At 39.5% G+C, this 18,564-nt stretch overlaps 1 protein-coding gene across 11 annotated transcripts; it reads right to left on the reverse strand.

Annotated features, from left to right (window-relative positions):
- Window positions 1-1,770: 1,770 nt before the first annotated feature.
- PICK1 (protein interacting with PRKCA 1) lies at window positions 1,771-18,346 on the reverse strand. 11 transcript variants are annotated; one of them, XM_087968328.1, is made up of 13 exons: window positions 18,288-18,346; window positions 15,805-15,899; window positions 14,656-14,767; window positions 13,056-13,184; window positions 12,881-12,947; window positions 12,668-12,757; window positions 10,521-10,574; window positions 9,065-9,127; window positions 7,304-7,437; window positions 5,084-5,176; window positions 4,764-4,814; window positions 3,464-3,608; window positions 1,771-2,858 (listed from the first exon to the last, which is right to left on the reverse strand). In XM_087968328.1, the coding sequence occupies exons 2-13, from the start codon at window positions 15,843-15,845 to the stop codon at window positions 2,605-2,607; spliced, it is 1,233 nt and encodes a 410-aa protein (XP_087824454.1). In that variant the 5' UTR covers window positions 15,846-15,899; window positions 18,288-18,346; the 3' UTR covers window positions 1,771-2,604. The 11 variants fall into 11 exon arrangements, with proteins under 11 accessions (XP_087824454.1, XP_026550681.1, XP_026550680.1 ...); XM_026694896.2 differs by lacking the exon at window positions 18,288-18,346 and adding an exon at window positions 18,121-18,193 and having other exon boundaries at window positions 15,805-15,895; XM_026694895.2 differs by lacking the exon at window positions 18,288-18,346 and adding an exon at window positions 18,121-18,193.
- Between the last annotated feature and the right edge of the window lie 218 nt (window positions 18,347-18,564).

An 18,564-nucleotide genomic window follows, 5' to 3' on the forward strand; every position in this document is an offset into this window, starting at 1 on the left:
TTCATTAAAAATATGCATGAGCTTTTGTGATCTGTAGCTCAGTTCTTCACACAGGACAGCAAAATCAACGTAGGATTTCAGTTCAATCAATGCTGGGGGTGGGTGGGTGAGACAGGTTTGTTTGCCAGATGTCTCCCCCTCCTGGGAGGTGATATGAGGGGAAATGTTAAAGGGAAAATCAGGCAGAAAGGTAAGGAAGAGGTAAGTTGGCAGAACACTGAATATTTTAAGCCAATAACATTGTTCTGCTCAAGCAGAAAGTTACAAATTCAAGAAGTTCCCACATGACTTTGACTATCTGTAAAATGAATCAAAATTGAATTGTATTTCCATATATTCTGAACAGTCAATGTCACATCTTCCAAAATGTGCAGTCCCTCAGATTATGCTGCTGCCAATATGGTTGAAGTAGGACAGGAGCTGTAGTCCAACAGATTAGGAGTACTTTAGGCTGCACACATGAGCACAGAACCCCAGAGCAATTTTCCCTTTCAAACAAGACAATAGGCACAGAAACGTATTTATCTGCTCTGATGGCAAGTTTTTCCTGTAATAATTCTGCACAGAAAGCAGACAGCCTTATTTGTAGATATAGAAGTGCATTGAATTTACATTTGCCACATTTGATGTGGATCTGGGAGAGAAATTCAATTGGGAAAGTTCCTATAATAGCTTTTTGATCAGGCAGGTACAGGATACAACACCAGAACTACCTATAGCCTTATCCAACACTGAAATATTCAATGGGGTACTGATGGAGAACAAGTGTCCCAGTCTGGAGAACGGGTCAAGCAGGAAATTAGTCTGGAATCATTACGTAAACACAACAGAGCAAGGTCTGACTCCTCCTGAACGCCTTTGAGTCTTATCTAGTCCTTCCCAGGTGAAAGCTACCAGCTGGAGTATTCCTGTGGAATAGACATAGAACAATAGCTTGTTTGAACTCTAAAAGTTTGCATCAAAAAAAATTGGGAGGCAGCAATCATGTCATCCCTAAGATCTGGTTGTTCACACCTGACAGGTGCCTATCAATACAACTTATTTTCTCATTTCTAGAACATTTGAGGAGCTGCCAATCAAGATGATATAGGAAAGTCCACTTGTGTTTGTCTGTTTTGTGGGTTTGATTTTTAGGAACATTTTGGAAACATTTCCCTTTTGGAACCAAATGATTCCTGCAATCTGGAAGGAATTTGATTCTTCCATTATTATTCTTTTTTTTTTACTATGGTGTAAACAGAAGGATTAAGAAGACAAAAACCTAAAGCTTAAGTTGGAAGGAAAAAGACCAGAAACTTCATATTCTTATTAGAGAATAATAAGTCGAGTGGAGTCATGGGGCTAGGACCTTGGAGGTATCTTAATCCAACCCTTGTCAAGGCAGGAGTCCTTATTCCAATCTGGAGAAAGGCTGTCCAATCTTTTCTTGAAAACCTCCAGCGATGGAGCCCCCACAAATTTAGAAGGGAAGCTTTTCCACCACATAATTGTTCTGTCAGGAAATTTCTCCTTAGGTTGGGTCTCATTTTGACTGGCTTCCACCCATTGTTTCTTGTCTAGTCCTCGGGTGATTTGGAGAATAGATGGATGAGCTCTTCAGTGACAACACTTCAAGTATTGGAAGGCAGCTATCATGTCACCTCTAAGATTTCTCTTTGTTACTCATTCTGTCTGACATGTAAAATCCCACTATTCTGATTATTCTGACCCTAGCTTGGCTTACTTTTGGTGTGTGTGTGAGAGAGAGGGGGATGGGGGGAAGAGAGAGACTTTATTTCTGGCTTATTTTTGTAATTTTGTTTTTAGATCACATCTGAATATTATATTTATTCATGAAAATATAAGAGAGAGAAATATTTGTAATTCTCCCCATTTCCTTTGACAGTTTATCATTCTCATTTCCAAGGCTGCCAAATTGATGATTAATGAGTGGGAAAGGGGTGCTAGGGGGGACACACATAATAGTCTCTCTGTCCACAAAGGCAACATTCAAAAGTGGGGAAATGTGCAGATGTAATGATAGTGAATTCTATGAATTAAGAACTTAAGTCTTAAAATGGTGAACTTACTGTTAACCTCAATAATCTTTATGTCTCCCTTTTAAGGGCCTTGACAATGCAGAGAAGTCAACTTTTTAACACTAAATTCACTTGCTGGTAGCAATATCATTCAAGATTAAAAACGACAGAAAAGTGTTGGGAAAAGAAAACCCTGGGAAACCAAAGGTGCTCAACATTTTTACATGAGATACTCAGCCACTGAGAGGGAGGGAGGGAGGGAAGTGGGGGGGCGCTGTATATTTAATCATAGTCCATCTGCACAGGAAGCCATATTGGGTAGATTGCTGAAGGCTGCTTAAAGGAATTTTCAGTTCCACCAGCTCTGGAGGAGGTCCGTGAGATTTTGAGAAAAACACAAACGGACAAAGAATTATATTTTTTTGCAAGATTTTGCATACGTCATTACCCAAATGCTCCCATTCAACACAGAATCTTGATTCATTCCCTAGTTGGACTTGTACAAACAGAACAGTCACTGTGGACAAGCTGTCTAGAGAAATAAAATTTATCCGTCTCTGAAGGGATTTTGACAGGATTCAGAAATTCAGGCATCATCAATGAGTTTCTCCCCATTTTCTTCCTCTTTTTTATTGCATTCTCTACTTCCACAGCCTTCCTCTTCCTCCTCGTCTTCTGCTCCATCCGTGAAGACATCCTTTTGGCCGTAGCTCAATGTGGTACATGCTAGGTCCACTTCAATTGGGAAAACATCTGCTTCTCTTAGCACAGCATAACAATCGTCATAGTAGTTGGAAAGCGTGGACACGAAACGCTGGAGTTGGAATACAATATCTTGCACTGCAAAGGAGAGAAATCATTGAGCAAAGAGGAACACAAATCCAGGTTACACTCAGCTTATAGCCTAGGACTGGGGTGTTAAACTCGATTTCCTTGAGGTCACATCAGGGTTGTGTTTGACCTCGGGGGGCCAGGGTGGGCATGGCCAACTCAATGTCAGTCGTGTTGGGGGCGTCTGTGCCAGGGAAAACGGGCTCCTGAGGTCTGTTTTTGGCTGTGATGGCCTCCTGCAACCCTATGCCAGCGAAAACGGGCTCGGGAGGGCCGAGCTCCGTTTTCGCTGGCAGAGGCACCATGGGCCAGTCCCTTGGTGTTTCCAGGGTGGCCCTGCAGGCCAGATCTAAGCAGCCCAAGGGCTGAATCTAGCACCTGGGCCTTGAGTTTGACATCCCTGGCCTTGGATGTGCTTGTCTTCCTATGCATGGCAATAATCAAGCACTTTATAAATGGCTAAGATGATACTTTGGCTCTTTCAGGGTCAAACATGTTTTCTTTCCATCCCGTATTCTTGTTTCTAAGGAGCTTGATAGTCTTCATCTGCAGATCTAGGTCACTCAAAATTCCCGGAGGTCATTTGGATCTAAACAAAAAGCAACCACACTTACCATGTTTCTGGTCTAGCAGCTCCATCTTTTCTAGTACATCCTTCCTCATTTTGGCAAAACGTGAACGTGCCTCCTGGCGGCAGCGCAGGATTAAACGATATTCATAGTTCCCAGTTCCAACCCGGTAGAGAGGTTCTCCCATGGCCTACCAAAAATACTATGTTACTATAACAACCGACGGGGTAGAGTGGGCAACATCTCATATATGAATTAAGGCTTCTTTCATTCATCCTAGCAAACTGTGAGCTCCTCACATGATGGTGCTACATCTTTACTTGGCCAACAGTCAGACATTAAAGCATCTTTTGCTAAAGGAGCAGATGCCTAGAACCCTGAGGGTAAGAAAACCAACATTTAAGGAAACAAAAACTCATCACAAGGTCATCACATGGTAAATGAGATCAAGGGACAAATCAAACAGATAGTCAGTTTTTCCATTCCAAATTAATGGTGAATCTATCCCATAATTATAGAACCTTTAATGCAAATCAATATTGACAGAATACTCTCTGGAGCCATTTGCTTGACACTTTAATCTTAATCTTTAAACCTGAAACTTTAATCTCTGTAATTTGCATTAGCTACAATTTTGTTCAAATTCTTACCATATGCTTTTTCAGTAAAAAAGAAAAGTCTGCTCTGAATCTGCTCCTCAAGATTTGAACTTTAAAAAGCTTTTCTTCTGCTCAAATAAAAATAAATGGCACGCCAGATGCTTATCAGATGATTTGGCCTTTCCATCTAAGGCTGAGAAAGGATGATAAGCTGCTGGAGATCATAGTTGTCATTATAGGAAACAAAAGCCACAAAATACAACTCTGTATTGACTCCACTGGGATATTATCTATCCAGCTTCTTTGCGGTGGCAATCAAATGTTTGGCCTCTCTTCAGCAGAACTCATTAATACTTAAACAATCTATGATTGTGCAACGCAAGTGAATCAATCTTGTGTTACCGCACTCAAAATTCCAATCTGATCCAACGTTTCTGGAAGGCGTCAAGATGGAAAGGCTGCCCTCAGAGCATGCCAGATGAAAATGATAGCTGACATAAACATTATCAATCTCAGTTTGAAAGTTGAAATAAGGTATAAACTTAATTCTTAAGCACCTTAAAAGTTAGGGAAATCTGAGGCATTTAGAAGGTTCATTTGATAACACTTGGCGACACAAAGCAAGATTCAATATGGAATGTACACAATAAACTTCCCTAAATGTAAATCTTTGAAAACAATCAATATCTGAGTATGTCTATGAACAAATCTGGGATCTCAGTAGAAATTAGAACCTCTGTACTTACAATGCAGCTGTATTCTTCATCATCCATCTCTTTCACCTTTAGACAATATGACTGAAAGGGAACAAAAAGCACAGTGTTACAAGTTGCAGAATAACCAACCAGTTATAACAAAGACAAAAATAAAATGTCCACAGTCCATTCCATTCTACGCAGTATCATCCTGAATTGTTAGATATATTATATGCACAGATAAAAAATTACAGCAGACAAGTTTGATCAGTTTACATTCAAAGATTGAAATTCTCTTTCAAAGAATATGCATTTTAAGCCCCTTGGTTTTTTTTCCTAAAGAAATAATTAAAACAAAAAGAACAGCTCACCAAATACTCAAACTTGACATCCAAATACTTCTTGATAGTTAATCTGGTATCAGGAATTGCTTTGTTCAGATAGGTGTTCAAGTCTGTCAACATCTGTAAGGAAATACTGGGAATGAAAATTGAAGATAAAGCAAAATAAAAGAGACAAGCTTTCACGTGTGAGAAGGCTCACCACCCGAAATTAACTAGTATATATGATTTGGGGACATTTCTGTCAACTCTCAGAGTAGTTAAGCCATGTGACACATAGATCAACTTTCTCATTATATGGACTAGATGACAATCTTATTTATGAGCCAATCTGAGCTAGCTCTGCATGCCAATGCTATGTTATTCTAGTCTAAAACAATATTGTTTCTACCTTGCCATCTCCATTATGCTGTCCTGTCACAATTCAAGGCAAGTCAGGCTAATGAACTTTATTTTATTTATTTGATATGAAAAAGTGCTTTGCCCTTATTTCTTGCCTAGCTTGGAAAGAATTAAGAAGAAGAAGCCAAATAAACAGGCCGTGAAGAAAGCCTCACAGATTAATAACCAAAGAGGCCATATAAAGCAAAGAGTTGTAGCTCACTAGTGTAGTCAGATGAGACGATCTCACATTCTTATGCCTTTTATCAAGCACTGTTTGTTGTCCATTATTTACACCCCCAGAAACAGTAAACTTTATAGCACTGCACCTTATTTTGTGTGAGTTGATCAGCAAAAGAGGAAGAGTGGGCAATGTATGTAAGATAGCAGAAAGAGTTCAACACTATGCAAGATTAGCTTTTTCTCTGGTAATATCATACTACTAACTAGAGCATACAAAACATTTGCTAGACCAGTACTTGAATACAGCTCATCAGTCTGGAACCCACATTACGTATCTGATATTAACACAGTTGAGAAAGTCCAGAAATATAAGAAGAGTTCTCCACTCCTCTACTCGTTGCAGAATACCTTATGCCACCAGACTTGAAATCCTAGAAAACCTAGAACTACGCCGCCTTCGGTCCGATCTAAGTATAGTACATAAAATCATACATTGCAATGTCCTACCTGTCAATGAATACTTCAACTTCAACCATAACAAGAGCACACAATAGAAACAAACTCAAGGTAAACCACACCAAACTTGATTGCAGGAAATACAACTTCAGCAACAGAGTGGTCAATGTCTGGAATACTCTACCTGATTCTGTGGTTTCTTCCCCAAACCCTCAAAACTTTAACCTTAGACTGTCTACTATTGACCTCACCCCTTTCCTAGGGGGCGTGCATAAGCGCACCAATGTGCCTACCGTCCCTGTCCTATTGTTTCTTTTTTATTTTTCTTATATGTATCCATTTCATGTATTCATAACTATGTTTATACTTGTACCTGTTATCTTATAATCACTTGACAAATAAAATATACATACATACATACATTACTGTTTGGTTTTGGCCCTGTCATCACTCTGTCACCATCACAGTCTAATAGTTGTAAGCTTCACTATTTTATCCCATGAGTCGACAGCCATTTTAGAAAGAAAAGGTTCCCATCTATATCTTTGGGTATTGATAGTGCTACATTGGAATTCTATACAGGTAGTCCTTGAAATTAAAACCATTAGGTTAACAAATGCTTGATGTTACCATGGTGCTGAAACAAGTGACTTACAACCGTTCTCATGCTTACAACTGTTGCAGCGTCCCTGTAATCATAATCAAAATTTGGCAGCTTGGCAACTGGCATGTATTTATGACACTGCAGTGTCCCAAGGTCACATGATAACCATTTGCAACCTTCCCAGGGGGCTTCCAACAAGTGAAGTCAATGGAGCAAACTGGATTCATTTAATGACTATAGCAAGAAATCAGACACTATTCCTTTAACAACTGCATTGCTGAGCAACAGAAGTTCTAGTCCCAATTATAGTCATAAGTCAAGTACTACTTGTATCTTAGAGACAGTGGTACAACACTTCTCAACTCTCAAACAGTTGTGTTACCTATCTAGATTATCATACTAAAATGATATTTTATCTTATTTAGTAAATTTATATGGCCAGCCATCTCACATTAAGTGACTGTAGGCAGTGTACAATCATTACAATAAAACAACAGATATTCAAATTATCAATTATAGTCAGTCATTGTTTTTATTAAAAATATAGTCTTTTAAGCATGCGTATATGGTTTTTACATAAAGAATTATTATTTTGAGCGTAATAAATATAAAACACACATTCTTACTGGTTTAATGGTTTTTAAAAGATGGATTCCAAATTTCTCAATACTGCGATGAGCATCAGCAAATTTTACAAATGCTTCACTGGCCGCTGGCTGAGGTTCCCGTACACCAATAACCGAAAAAACATCACCAAATGCTGGTCATCATACATCAAAAACATGCAATAGAAACTGGAGTCAAAAATCATAGGTATATTTTCTGGTATATATTACCGTATATGCCGGCGTATAAGACGACCGGCGTATAAGACGACCCCCAACATTTCCACTCAAAATATAGTTTGTTATATACTCGCCCCTCTTCCGCACGCCTTCCACTTTTGCACTTTTTTTTTTTTTGAGGCACTTTTGTCTACCGTGGAAACGAATCCCGTGAAGCTGAAAGGAGCAGCCAGCCTTCTCCCAGCTCCCAAGGAAGCGAGGCTCGCACCGCCCGGGCTCCGCTGAGGTATCCGGCTGGGGCTGTCAGGAGTTGTTACCGCTGGCGCGGCTCGCTGCTGCTCCAGTCCGCGTTGCCTCGGGAAGGGAAAGGCAAAAAGGAAGAGCCGCGGCTTTTGCCTTTCCTTCCCGAGGCAACGCGGGACTGGAGCCGCGTGGAGCCGCGCCAGCGGTAACAACTCCTGACAGCCCCAGCCGGATACCTCAGCGGAGCTCGGGCGGTGCGAGCCTTGTTTCCTTGGGAGCTGGGAGAAGGCTGGCTGCTCTTTCGGCTTCACAGGATTCGCTTTCCACGGTGCGCAAAAGTGCCTCAGCCGCGGGCAGCCGCAGTGCTTCCCAATTACTATTTGCCGGCGTATAAGACGACCCGGCATATAAGACGACCCCCAATTGGAGGCATCTTTTTCAGGGCAAAAAGTCGTCTTATACGCCGGCAAATACGGTACTCAATTTTTCACCACTTCAGACAATGATTAATACCCTGAAGATTATGGAACTTGAAACCTGACATGTCAGGAGGACACCAGAATGCAAACATGCCTCAATTTAAGCTTTCTGGGGTCCCACTTTAAATCTCATTCTAGTCAGTAAGCTAGAAGGTATTTCTCCAATTGGTTGCTCTGGATAATGGCTCACACAGACCTGGTACCAGCCCTGCATACAACCCATAGATATTCTAGCCGAAATTTTGAAAACCAGTGGCCATATCTGGAATTTGGAAAGAATATTATGACCATTCTCACAAAATTGGAGCCATGTTGATTATGGCCAAAGCTTGCTCCCCACAAGTTCTGTGTTTCCTTAGTTTCCTTCTGTTTTTCTTCTAAGTAACTAAGCATGCTTTTAAAACACCACTGCAGAAATCCTATCAATTTTTTTCTTATAAATACCTCTTAGACATTAGCAGGGCCCAGAGGAATCTTGGAAATACTGTATATAACATGCTTACTTGGCTTTTTATTTTGTAGCATGCTAGTTGCATATTTATTTTAATTACAATGAACTAAAAAATAAATTAGACAGAGTCAAGTTGGCAGAATCAGACGAGAAACTGGGAGTCTGTGAATTCTAGACCCGCCTTAGGCACAAAACCAGCTAAGGTGATCTCGGTCCAGTCAATTTATCTCAATCCTAGGAAAAAAGCAATGGTAAACCACTTCTGAAAAACTTGGTCAAGAAAACTGCAGGAATTTGTCCAGGCAGTCTCCAAAAATTGGACACAACTGAACAAAGGTAAAAAAATAGGTGGAGCACACATTAACATCTCAATACAATTGGTATTTAAAGAGGTTATGGCCATGGTTGGCAAATGCTCTATCCATTTACCTCTGTGAGTCTGAGACAGTTCAAAGAAAGCTCTGAGAAGACTCTTGGTATGTTCTGTCATCCCTAGGCAAAGGAAAAAAATACTAGTCATTCACTAAAATCTCATTTATCTAGGAACATTTGTTACTTTTCAGTCTACATTTTAACACTAAAAGCAGATGTTTGGTAAAATAAAACAAAATCAAAATATGGTTGGGGACAAGTCAACACTGATATGTTTTTATTCTGAGATTTGCCTGCAGAAGTAACTGAGTGGCAAAAGTTGTACTGACCAAATACAAACATCATTCTTTGCTCTTCACTGGTTATGTTCTGTGCTTTCATGCTTCTGGGAACAGTTTGCTCACCACAATGGACATATTGTTACTAAACCACACAAAAGCATCAACTTTTCCATGGCCATTCAATATAGGAAATCTGCTTGTGGCTCTAGAGAAGGAGCTCTAACTACAGACCAAATAACTTATCAACGAGACTGAAAAGAAACCACGCGGAAGGTTTTATTGATAATAAGCCATGTTATCAATATATCAAGCAAAATAATGCTTCAAGATACTTTTATATGGTAAACAGGATATAAGCAAACAAATGGGCAATTCCACCAGTCACATATGATCTAGATCTCAAATCTACCATTTCCCCGAAAATAAGACCCAACCAAAAAATAAGTCCTAGCATGATTTTTGATGATGCTCATAATATAAACCCTACCCCCAAAATAAGCCCCAGTTAAGATAATCTGTCAGATGGACACATTTAGTGCCGTATTTTCCCCAAAATAAGACCTAACTGGAAAATAAGCCCTGATGTATCTTTTGGAGCGAAAATTAATATAAGACCCGGTCTTATTTTGGGGAAAAACATGGGTACTTGTAGCTCCCAAATATTCTCTAATTCTCTCTACTACTGCTTGTTTCCTTCTACTGTAAACTGCTAAGAAATATTCTCTCTCAAATTCATCAACTGTTATTGTACCAATTTGCAAGATAGCAGAAGGTGGGAGACAATGCATTGTTTTTCAATTCTTGTGTGTTAATGAAGTGGGGGAAGCTTATAGCATCTTCACAGCATTATCAGCCATTGTTGAAATGATATAAAGTCTGTCCTGATTATTATTAATTTGGCACAATAATGTTTAGAGTGTTCTTGAAGCTGCTGTAAGTCACTAGTGGAGAAATGACCAAATTCTGGATGTTTGCATAGGAGGGGGTTTATCTTAAAAAGGCAGTGGGTGGAAGAAGGCTTTGTAGATGTGAGGGGTAAGAGAGACAGTCCACATCTGCTCATCAAATGTTCCAGATGTAAGCAGGCCTAATCTGCCACCACATGTTGTACTGCCTGCACCTTTGTGTACAATATACTTACTCAAATCAATTGATCTCCCAAGAAATCATCATTGATATGAGCTGTAAGACAACAGTTTTCTAGACTACAAAGAAAAAAAAAGTGTGATTACCTTTATATAGTTCTGCAGTCCTCTCCAGCTCTTCTAATCGCTTTACCAAGCCATCTAGAACAATAAAGAACAGAAGTTGATTATAATGGTAAATCATTTTAGGAGCATAAAGTGTTACATCTATTATTTCACATCCTGCACTTGGGAATGATAGAGGCCAAACCCTGACCGTTTTACATAGTTGCCATTGTATCTCTCAATGTCTTCTCATCTCAAGGTTAAACATACCCAGTTTTTAAAAATACCTTTTCATTGGCCTCCGTTCCTAGTGCCCTGATTACCTTCATCCTCTTTGTGAACCTGTTTCGGTTTCCCTGAAAAGATTAATGTTTGCTTGAGGTGGGGTTTCTGACTGTAGCATAATAAAGTGGAACAATTGTTTTGGGTGATTTGGAAACTAATATTTCATTGATGCAATGTAAAAATGTTCTGTTTTTTTTTTTTTTTTGCAGCATCATTATACCGCTGACTCATACTAACTTTGCAATCAACTACAGGTAGTTCTTGATTTACAACTACAATTGAGCCCAAAATTTCTGTTGTTAAGTGAGACATTTGTTAAGTGAATTTTGCCCCATTTTATGACCTTTCTTGCCACAGTTGTTAAGTAAATTGCTGCAGTTGATAAGTTAGTAACCCGGTTGTTAAGTGAATCTGGCTTCCCCATTGACTTTTCTTGTGAGAAGATCTCAAAAGATGATCACATAACCTTATAAATGAAATTGCACGCACGCGCACGCACACACACACTACAATATGGCCATTTCCTGGCTATATGTTAACAGGCCAGATAACTTGCTTTGTATGTATTCAAATTAGACATTTCAATGTTTGTAGTGTTTTAATGATTTCTATTGTTTTAAAATGGTTTTAAGATTTTAGTTGTAATAAAGGGAGTCATTCTCCCAAACACCTGAGGGTAGGACAAGAAGCAATGGGTGGAAACTAATCAAGGAGAGAAGCAACTTAGAACTAAGGAGAAATTTCCTGACAGTTAGAAAAATTAATCAGTGGAACAACTTGCCTCCAGAAGTTGTGAATGCTCCAACTGGAAGTTTTTAAAAAGATATTGGATAACCATTTGTCTGAAGTGGTGTAAGGTTTCCTGCCTAAGCAGGGGGTTGGACTAGAAAACCTCCAAGGTCCCTTCCAACTCTGTTTTTCTATTCTATATGCTTTTGAATTGTGAGCTGCCCAGAGTCGTTTGCTGAGATAGACAACTATAAAAATGAATGAACGAATGAATATTACATTTACAACATTGAATTATTTACTAAAACTGTCTTCTGACATAAAGTGACATGGTTAGTCCACAACAACTGATTCTTGTCAAATCCATGCTGACTTCTGCAAATTACCACACTGCTTTCAAAGTAGTTTTGAACCAGTATCTTTACTTCTATATTCTAGAATACTCCAGGTTCTTACAAGATTTTAATTCTCTGGAATTCCTCATCCTCTTCCTTTTAGGGATTTGCTTTCTTTTGCAAATTGTCTCTTCATCTCTTTTTCAGGATTTCTCAAAGATAATACAGAAAGTCTCAGTGAGACTATCAGCTAATTTCTATAGTGCTCTAGGAGACCATTCACTTGATTCTACAATTTAATCTCAAAATAAACAGACATCTCTTGGCCATCTCAATATCCAAATTCTTTCTCAGAGCCCTTTCTATGGGTTAAATGGCATGATGGGAACAGTGCAAAGCTTAAGCCCATGCTGCCCACAGATGGCATTTCTCCTGGCACAGCCATGCCTTTATGCACTTGTTAAGACACTAGGAGAGGGTGAAAAACTTGACAAAGGTAACAGAATTCATTCTGAGGCCACGGACAACCTTGTTAGACCATCACACATTCCCAGAATCACTATAAGGAATGGCTCCTGCCCCTGCCTTACAACTGAGAGGTTAGGACTGAGATATAGCAGCTTGCCTGAGGATCACCCTAAAGTGGTGATGCTTGAAGTGGGGATCTCTGGTATTTAACAAGTATATTACATTGGCTCTCAATCCCAGAGTTATGAGTCAAGTATTGACGTCACCAACTGGATGAGATTCAGTTTCAGGAGAAACTAAGAATGCTTAATCCTTGATGGCACTTGGCTCAACGAGCAACAATAGTGAAACTGCTTCTTGCATATTACTTACCATTGCAGAGGATAGCTCGGCTCAGTCCTAGGGCATCTGCTGTCCCTGAGCTCATGTTCTCCACCAGGCGGTGCTTCACTTTCTTTAGCACTGCATTCCAGGAAAGAGACACGTAATCCATAAGCAGCATTTTTCAAAATGTAGCACAATCCCTGCATTTCACAAGAACAGGCTAAAAAACAAATCTTTAAGAGAGTCAAAGTCTTTCCTTACCAATGTCTAAAGTTTTCCCCTGCTTTGGATCAGCCTGGAGCTTGTTGTAATGAATTGTTACCTCTCCCTAGAAGACCAAAATCAAAATCAATATAGTATGGAAGAGAAAGGCACTACTACTTGCATGAGCAAAAACCTCACAATTTACATTCCAGCAATCCTTGAAGTCTCTCACCTTTACCACCTGTATCATTTTGGCTACTTCTACTTTGGTTTTTCCTTTGACTGACTTCCCATTCACACCCGTGATTTCATCACCAGCTGCCAACGTGCCATCAAGAGCTGCAGGAGTATTGTCAAATACCTGAGGAGGAATATATAGTGATGGTGGAAGAGCCGTGGTGGGGCAGTGGTTAGAATGCACTATTGCAGGTTAACTCTGCCCACTGCCAGTTCGATCCTGGCCAGCTCAAAGTTGACTCAGTCTTCCATCCTGAGGTCGGTAAAATGAGGACACAAATTGTTGGGGGCAATATGCTGACTTTGTAAACCACTTAGAGAAGGCTGTAAAGGATTGTGAAGCGGTATATAAGCCTAAGTGTTATTGCTATGATCAAAGAAGAACTATAGAAAGAAAAAGAACTATAGTTTCCATGCATAATTGCTGCTTTTCTTGCCACATATGTTAGTTATAAAAATACCTTAATTTTCAGAAATATCATGACAGGACCTTCATAAACATTTGTTGCAGTGATGGGATTCAAATTGTGTTACCACCGGTTCAGTGGGCATGGCTTGCTGGGTGTGCTTTGCCTAACGCCGCCGCAAAGCTTTCCCCACACCAGCTGAGACCTGCAGCGCCATCAGCTGAGAGGATAAAGAGAAAAGCGCAGGGGCAGGTGGCAGGGCCAATCCTGTGTTTTCCTCTCAGCTGATTGTCGAGGACTTTTTTCCCCTTTTCAGCTGATCATGGGCTTTTCTTTTACTGAACCGGAAGCATACCGCCACTGATTTGTTGCCTATATCTATACTATACAAAAGCTGGTTACTTGGTTGAAATATGCCATTCTACTAGAGGTTTATTTGATATCCATTCTTCTATAATAAAAGCTGCTAGATGACGTGATGTTTTTTAGTCCAGAGATTTCAAACCAGTTAATTTTTTTCACTTTCCATAGATCGCTCACCATTCGGACAGCTTCCTGTATCACACTGCATTAGACACTGAAAGAAATCTTACTGCCACTTTTGAGGAGGTTCATAGTCTAACCTTTTGAATTATACATTCAAAACTATCACTGAATTCTCCCTGAACCCCTCTTGTTTAACATCCATTTATTTGCCACCCAAAACCTCTGCATGTCCCATTTTTGCCCTCCCCGGCATCCAGAAGCACTCTGTAGGCCAAAAACGTGCCCGTTTTTGAGGCCTCCGGGGAGCCCCCTTTTGCCCTCCAGAGAAGGCCAAAAATGGGACCCCTGGAGGCCTCTGGAGGCCAAAAACGTGCCTGTTTTTGGCCTTCAGAGTGCTTCTGGATGCCGGGAGGACAAAAATGCAACATGCGAAGACAAAAAACTATTTTTTTCTTGCTTTCCTCCTCTAAACCAAGGTGCATCTTATAGTCCGAAAAATATGATATTTATTATCCCATAAGCTTCATGCACCGTAGTCCACTACTCTTTGCTGCTGCTACTATTATTGCTATCGCTACAGGCTACAAGGCTGGATCTTCAGAAAATGTCCCCACAATCAAAATTCTGCTCCCAGGATGTTGCATGCAATTTTTATTATTATTTTTCTTTCTAAAGAGTATATTCCTCTTCCCTAACACTAACCTGGACGATATACAGGCAGGGGCAATACTGGGCTCCTCCACCTATACTAATTCCAATCAGATTCTGAGAGTCTTTCTTCAAGGTCACTGTTCCAGGTACTGTAGGAATCCCCCTAAAACAGAGATAAAAACACAAATACCTGCCAACTGCCTCTGCTTTCACCACAACAGAGATATAAATAATTGGAATCGAAATTGTGTCAGATGTTTTCCTAAATATCAAGGTTTAGACTAAAAAGACAAATGCAACAATGAAATATAATCTGAGAGTGAGATAGGTGGCCTCTAAATTTGATAAATATATAAAATATGAACAATATCTTTATCTTGATTAAAACAAGCAAATTATTTGCAGAAGCATAGCAAGATGCAAAACGTCTTGCAGGATTAAACTGTGGTTTCTCACTGATATGTTTTAGCCTTCAGCTTTAACTTCCAGCCAGCATGTCTTAGATTTTAAAGTTTCATGACAACATAAAGCCAGATATAAATTTACAAAGTTCATTCCATTATTTTCCAGCGCAAATCACTGCTACACTGATTTTACTTCTAGGACTTACTGTTTTTTAAAACAAAAACTGATTGTTTTTCTCTCAGGTATTAAAAATTGATACTTTCAGACACGCATAACAAGCTTCTTCTGTATAGATCTATATTCTTATTGTAATTTATTATTTTCTCACTCAGTTCTCTCCAAATCTGTTGGATTCTGAATTCATAATCTATACAATAAGATGGCCAGAAGAATTTTTCAATCAAGTAAAAACTGAAAAAGAGCAATCACCTAATAACAAAAGAGAAATTAATGCAAACTATATCCAGAATTGCCTAGTTTACATGTTTCTTTTTAGTCATTTAACCAAGAAATACTGAAGATTTTGACTTGACTTCTACAGAATACTCTTTCCCAAACCAAACTGGAGAAAAAGATCTGTCAATGAATAAAGCTCCAGAACTAAGGCATGTTGATTTGGCTCTAAATCTACTAGTCTTTGCTATTTTTCTGAATTCTTGTTGCATCTTTTCTTTCTCAGTCGAGAAATTATTGTTGTGTGCTTTCCAAACAATTCTAATTCTAGTTTTCCCCAAATCAAATACTAAGATACACATTACTAGCAGGAAACAGGGAAAAAAAAAAAAGAAAACTTACAGCTTGTCTTCCTCAATGTCATACTCCAAGTCTGCAAACATTGTTGTTTTAAATTAGTGATTACTTTGTGAAGAATCTGATTTTTTCCGGACTTCCTAAAAGGAAAAAAAGATCATCAATGGAGATTACTTATCTCATCTTTTCATATGCTTACCAAAATCTTTGCCTTTGCATTTCTAACTTCTATCTGCTGAACAGTAAGGAAAAACTGCCTGCCTTCTCAGGTTATTATCATTAAACAATCTATGAAGCTATTAATAAAATATGACACATATCACAATATAATGTAAAGGCCTAGTTCCTAACTTTGAAATGTTTACAGCTAAAAGAGTATAAATTATAACAGATGCTATGTTTCAATTATACTACCAAAGCTTTAGTTCTCAAGTCCAGTCTTCAAGTAATGATTCTGTTTGGCTGATATCTGACATCATTAGGAATTAATCACGGTGGTCATTAAACAAATCTAAAGTCATTAAGCGAATGCCACAGTGGCAAGTATGAACCCATTCTTCCCAATGAGTGTTTTTGCCATAAACCAGCAAAAAAACCTAGCAAACTATAGTCACGTGACTGCAGGAGCTGCAACTAATTGTAAAGACCAGCTTGTTGTCAAGTACCCAAAATGTGATCACATGACCATGCATGCCAGGCAGTTGTGGTGTGATACTTTACAATTGCTAGAAGAGCTTTATGGGACATAAAGCTTGGTGCACCAGTAGTCCTCGACTTAGGTCATGTAATGATGGTCCAAAGCTACATCAGTCTCAAGAAAAGTGATTTGTCCTCAAAGTTATACTTGTCAACTACTCTTCTGATCTCATGATTGCAATTTGGATGCTTTACAGCAAGTTCTCATTCATCAGTGATTGCAGGATCCTATTATCACATGATCACAATTTGTGATCTTTCAGCAGTTTCCAACAAGCAACATCAATTGGGGAAGTCAGACTACATGATTTTCTTAATCACCATGGTAAATATGGTAATAAAATTGAGTGCAATCATGTGATGACTCATGTAATGAAATAGCTTAGCAGCCAAAATTCCAATCCTAATTGGGGTCATAAGTATATCAAATATATTTTCATGGTTAAGCATCAGATTAAAAATACCAACATTTTAAATCAGATTCACTAGTCTATCTAACTCTGTACTGTCTGGTCTGGCTGGCAGTAGTTCCCAATCTCAAGCAGTCCTGATTTCCCAGTCTTGCTTCTTGACTTTTCAACTGGAAACTACTTCAAGCAGAACTGTCAAAGCTTAAACTGTCTTTTAGCTATCGTTTTTTTTGTTCTAACTACTGAACTTGTCTTTTTTTAAAGATAAATGCATAATAACTGCAGCAATAGATATAGACATTCTCAAAAATACATATGAAATGTAATGACTGAAACCTGCTCCACAAGTTCAAGTTCAAGATTAACTATTGGTCTTTGACAACAGTTTTCTCTTCCTATTTTGCCATTTGAAAATATCATTGTGACCTGTATTTTGGAAAGTCTAATAGTTTTGTTTTTTTTAAAGAAAGGCCTTAAAAAGATAGATATTACTTGTTTTCAATTTCCATTAGATATGTAAATACAGACTGGTGCTAAAACTTCTAAGGGTGCAAACAGTCCTATTTTTAGAAGAATACAACGTATAATAGTTAGAATGTGAGGTAGTGGTTAAAGGTGCTGGATTAGAGCTGGCGAGATTCTAGTTCATCCTCAGCCACAAATACTCATTGGGTAATGTTGGGCCAGTTGCTCTAACCCATTTCAAGGACTTTTGCAGAGAAAAATCGGAAGAGGCAGAGCTATGTATTCCATCCTGAACTTCTGGATAAAAGACTTACATCTAATACATTGTTAGTTTTGAGGAATGAAAAAGTTGAATTTAGCCCCCAGTCTGCAAAATTGACTTGGGCTGAAAATTCACCTGCAGACAGACATGTTCATAGGGTAGGTTTTTGCAAGGTACAGATGGGTTAATAAACGGCACCCAGGCTTTCTCTCCCCCCCCACTCCCATTCAGCAAATCAACAATGAAATATACCAAATAAAGAAGCTGGGCACATACCCCCACCCCCACCCCATTAACAATCTTAGGCACAGGAGTCACCTTGCATAGAGGAAGGACTCTGGACCAGAAACACCACCTGTTTCCAGTGGCCAAACTGGGGGGATTAACCGGCGAAGCCAATAGGGAACCCCTCTTGCTCCAAATCATCGCCCCTTCCCAGAGGAAGGGCAACGCTCTCCACAAAAGGAATGGAGCCATTCAATCACTGCCTCACCGGAAGCCTCTGCCTCCAACTCCGCGCCCACCTACCCGTTTTCTCTTCCCGTAAAAGCAGCGGGAGCCGGGGGAGGGGGTGTCTCCCACGTCACTGCCAAACCTGCCCGGAGGACTCCGCCCCCAACTTGCACAGATCCAGGAGGCTTTAAGTTAAAGGAAGGTATAGGAAACACGGGAAAGGGGGGGAGGGAAAGAATCACCTTAATAACGTCTCGCGATACTAAGCTTGGACTGTGCGATCTAGTATTAGAAGTGAGCAGCCTCATTACGTACTGTAGTAAGATGCTCTCTTGACGTCACAAAGGCGGGGCGGGAAGAAGCCTTCTCCTTAGTTAAAGTGAGCAGGTGGAAAGCGGCAGAAGGTTGGTTGTAGCAAAGGTTTCCACAGGTTAGGGTCTGTTTCAGAGGTACATATTGGCAAGTGGTTTAAACACAAGTGAGGGACGGTCCTTGGTGCTTCTCAGCTTGCTTCTTTTC

Source organism: Notechis scutatus, chromosome 6, assembly GCF_049901735.1.
Source record: "Notechis scutatus isolate UNSWTSFEM ecotype Mainland chromosome 6, rNotScu1.2, whole genome shotgun sequence".
Lineage (NCBI taxonomy): Eukaryota > Metazoa > Chordata > Lepidosauria > Squamata > Elapidae > Notechis > Notechis scutatus.